General features: G+C 34.1%; 1 protein-coding gene across 1 annotated transcript; it reads left to right on the top strand.

The window, feature by feature from the left end:
* The first annotated feature begins 2,371 nt into the window (after nucleotides 1-2,371).
* LOC149418331 (dynein light chain Tctex-type 5-like) lies at nucleotides 2,372-2,853 on the top strand. The gene is made up of 2 exons (XM_089639098.1): nucleotides 2,372-2,619; nucleotides 2,688-2,853. The coding sequence occupies exons 1-2, from the start codon at nucleotides 2,372-2,374 to the stop codon at nucleotides 2,851-2,853; spliced, it is 414 nt and encodes a 137-aa protein (XP_089495224.1).
* The last annotated feature ends 1,054 nt before the right edge of the window (nucleotides 2,854-3,907 follow it).

Raw genomic sequence — 3,907 nt, 5'->3', positions numbered from 1 at the left:
TCACGAAGATAACAAATAACAAAACGTCAAATCTAAAACGATTGTTTCTGTCATAGCTTTTCGGTCTATGGGCGAGTGGTTTATTTATGGTCTCTTTTTGTCTTTTCAGGTGGAAAACACATTTTTAGAAAAGTCCAATTTTAAGACTTTATTTTTTTTTTGTGAATACCGCTCAAGAGTTCCAACCTTAAATAAACAACCCACGTTCCAACTGCCTTCCAAAGCCAGTGGGACTTACAGGGCCGACCGTATGCGGGTGCAATTGTAGCAGTCCGCTCCGGGCGCCGAATTGCCAAGGCGCCAGGGCGCTGATAATACCTAACACTTTACAGTCCGAGCATGTCCCCTTGGAATAGTTTTTCAATAAAATGGCGCTATACAAAAATACAAATTATCGGAATAGTATTGATTAACCTACCAAGGCGTCCAGGGGCGCCAAAATTATACTTGCGCCAGGCGCCATTTGGCAGAAGTGGGACGTAGGAGTTACGTTTTAGTATGTTGTAAGACTAAGGGGATGGAAAGGGATGAGGAGTAGGAAGATTGTAAAGTGCCTGGCTATTCAGATCTGGTCCTCAAACACGGTTATAGCCACTGACCAGTAATAATGATAAAAATAACATAGCAATTATACATCGCAGTTAAGTGTCATTTCACTTTAAGCGCCCTTTACTATAGCAAACTTAAAAACGGTAATTTAGTATTAGTGGTCATGTTTTTAAAATTATTCCTAAGGGCGCCTTAGCCAATCCAGATATAAATTCATATTATGTAGGTATAATATGTCGACAGTTAAAGCCCTTTCAAGCGACGTATTGATTCTGAATGGTGGTTGATAGTGGATGGTGGTTCCGTGGTGGTTTTCATAAATAAACCACTAATGTGGTTCTAATAAATAAACACAAATAAACCACTCACGCGTGCTCGCGAATTGCTCGAGGTTCTTCAATGCATAAATGTCCCCATTCTAAAATTTAAAAAATCATCAAAACAAAAATTCTAATGAATTCGAACGAATACACAAGAATATTTAAAAGTAGGTAAGTACGTAACATTGATTTGTTTAAATATTTCTTGTACCTATGACTTCGTAACATTGAGGATTTTATGATTACTTACTAGCATTATTTTTTTTACTAGTTACTAGTCTTACTTTTGTGAAATGGAAAAGAAGCTTAAAATTCAATGAATTGTGGTTTCTTTAAGTATCTCTTTATTGTTGAATGTAATAATAATAACTTAATAATTTCAAAACGGCAGTCATTGGAACTCGAAACTCATTGGAACTTGTCGGAATTTTATGCTCAAAAAATATTTCCGATGGAGACCCCAAAGTATCTGATAATGAAGACTCCCATCTACCAGGAGCATCTATACTGATTTGAAGTTAGTTTGAGTGAACTATTGCCGTTTAAATCTACGATGTGAGAGTAATCAAAAAAGTTTTTAAGTTTAAAAAAACGGCCATGTGCCCGAGATGGGTATAAACAATACAAATAAAATCTAATGACAAATTTTCACGTAAACATAAAATTATAACAAGGTTCCAGTACATGTGGGCTAAAATATTTACAAAATTGTAAATAATTAATGAAAAATAAAATAAGTTAAGAACACAAATAAATGACAAAATAAATATAAAAAAACTCACTAACAGCTATAATCACTAGTTTATAACTACAACTATACTGAACAAATGTTAATAAAATTAATGGCATGAAACTGGACAGGATTCATAGCAACGCATGCCATGAGAATATAGCGTGGTCTGTCATAGGCTTAACTAGCAGTGTGTTATTAAATTATTCTATGTTAGCTAAGATATATTTTTTTAAATAATAATAAAAATAGAAAAAAAAACTCCACTCACTTCCACACTCCTTCTTCGTATTTAATATTCTTTGTTCACTACCCACACCCAAGAAATTCACAAGACGATTTAAGAAATCACGTAATAGGTATATTAACTATTTATAATTTAATGTAGAACCATATAACTTATACGAAAATATTTGCATATGGTAAAAATTCTTAATAAATAAGTTACGTGCTCTGAATTTGAAACAATTTATTAATCGCATCATTTTACTAAACTGAGAATATTGATTATAAATCAATATTTTACTAATGTTTGGTAATATAAAGTATGATTTGCAAACATAATAATAAGCTTTTGTGAAAGTATGTTATGAGTTATGACTTATAACAACCAAATAAGTTTTCTCGATCAATTTTATTGATCAAACAAAATTCACAGGTACTTATGTTCTAAGTCCAGTGGTGAAATTTTCTCATGTTTTTGTCGTCGGTGAGCCTATATTATTATTTAATTTTACAAATAATAATTGAATAATTGTTTATTACTACAAGAATGACAAGTCCCATACCGACAACCCCGACGCCAAAAAGTGTTAATGGACACTCAACGAAATTGTATCAAAATACGTATCGCTTAAGATCTAAAAAGAAATTCAATGTTATGATTGTGAAGGAGAAAATAAAGATCACTGTTGATCTTAACCTACAAGATGTTGAGTTATCAGAAGCATCACATCCTGATTTATGTATTACGCTAGCAGAAGAAATTAAAAACACAATCAAGGAAGAAAAATATGACAGGTTTGTGGACCTTTAATATATTTTTACTTGTAAAAATTATTTTGATTTTCATAACACTATTTTTTCAGGTACCGCATCATCGTCTTCGTAACCATTGGAGAGAAAAAAATGCAAGGAATACGAACATATCACTCATTTTTGTGGGATCATGAAAAGGATAACTTTGCTGAGCATACATTCGAAACGAATAATTACTACGTACTATGTCTAGTGTATGGAATATATTTAGATTAGAAATATTCTTAAATAAAACTTAACTGTACATAATTAATCTAATAGGAAGAATTTCTTTCGAATTGAGATTCTGTTAATAAATTTTGGCAAGAGTTTTTTTGTGTTGAAATATAATTTTGCACTGCCTCTTTTTGTCGTATTTTGTTTAATTATCCCGCAGCCAAGTGGGGGATTAGGTAGTATCCAAGATTACTATCCTCCTTATATTAGCTTAAATATTTGACATATCATTTTAGTATTTTGCGTATTACTGCGCAAATACATAAGTTACCATTAATAATTGAAGACAGAAAAATGCATGGGGTCGTCGGAAGACCCACTTGGTTACAAACGTTTTGTTTGGCATCTTGGCCTGTCAAGAGTTAATCAGGATGAAATTTATCAATTTTTCTGTCATAATTTTTTTTCTGTTAAATTCCATCCTGATTATATTATTATGCTTTTAATTAAAAACTTTAGATGTAATGTAACGTCACTGTTCTAGTTACATGGGGGGCTCGTTTTGAGTTTTGTATTGCCAAAAAACAACTTTTGGCTGAAAGCGTGACATAAAAAGGTATTTTTCTACAGCAAAATAATAAAACATATTTAGGGGGAGTATAAGAGTGGTTTATTGCAATAATAGAGGGTATTTTTTTATTTGTTACATCATGCCCCGATATTTTTAGTAGCCAAATATTTTTACATAGTTTTAGTCGTTGAATTCGGGTGCGCCTGTTCTCACATTGCGAGAGATAGGATTGGAGGAGATAGAGAGAGAGAGATAGATCCGAGTTTTTTGTGGTTTGTGACATAACCACGAAAGTCTTTTTGTCTGGCTTGTGAGCTCACAGCCAGGCCCCGCTACTTTTGCCGGCCGGAGGAATCCCGCCGGCCCCCCCGAGCAGGCGCTCGCGCCCCCAACTGCCTTTTTCAAGGCAACACTTTTCACGCAAAAAACACTCAACCAACGCAGATCCACGCTGGCCCCCGCAAACCGCCCGCAAGCACCCGAGACGTGCTCCCTTTTTAAAAGGAGGCACCGACTACCACCAATCAAGATGTTCCCGACGAG

Source organism: Hesperophylax consimilis, chromosome 13, assembly GCF_061612785.1.
Source record: "Hesperophylax consimilis isolate HC1 chromosome 13, BYU_Hcon_1.0, whole genome shotgun sequence".
Taxonomy (NCBI): domain Eukaryota; kingdom Metazoa; phylum Arthropoda; class Insecta; order Trichoptera; family Limnephilidae; genus Hesperophylax; species Hesperophylax consimilis.
Note: the sequence above shows the minus strand (reverse complement) of the source record. Positions and strands in the feature narration are given on the sequence as shown.

What these genes read in the sequence shown, in the direction of transcription:
- LOC149418331 (XM_089639098.1), top strand. Translation starts at nt 2,372, where the DNA reads ATGACAAGTCCCATACCGACAACCCCGACGCCAAAAAGTGTTAATGGA. An exon ending in AAGGAAGAAAAATATGACAG is followed by an intron (nt 2,620 to 2,687) that starts GTTTGTGGACCT and finishes CTATTTTTTCAG; the next exon opens with GTACCGCATCATCGTCTTCG.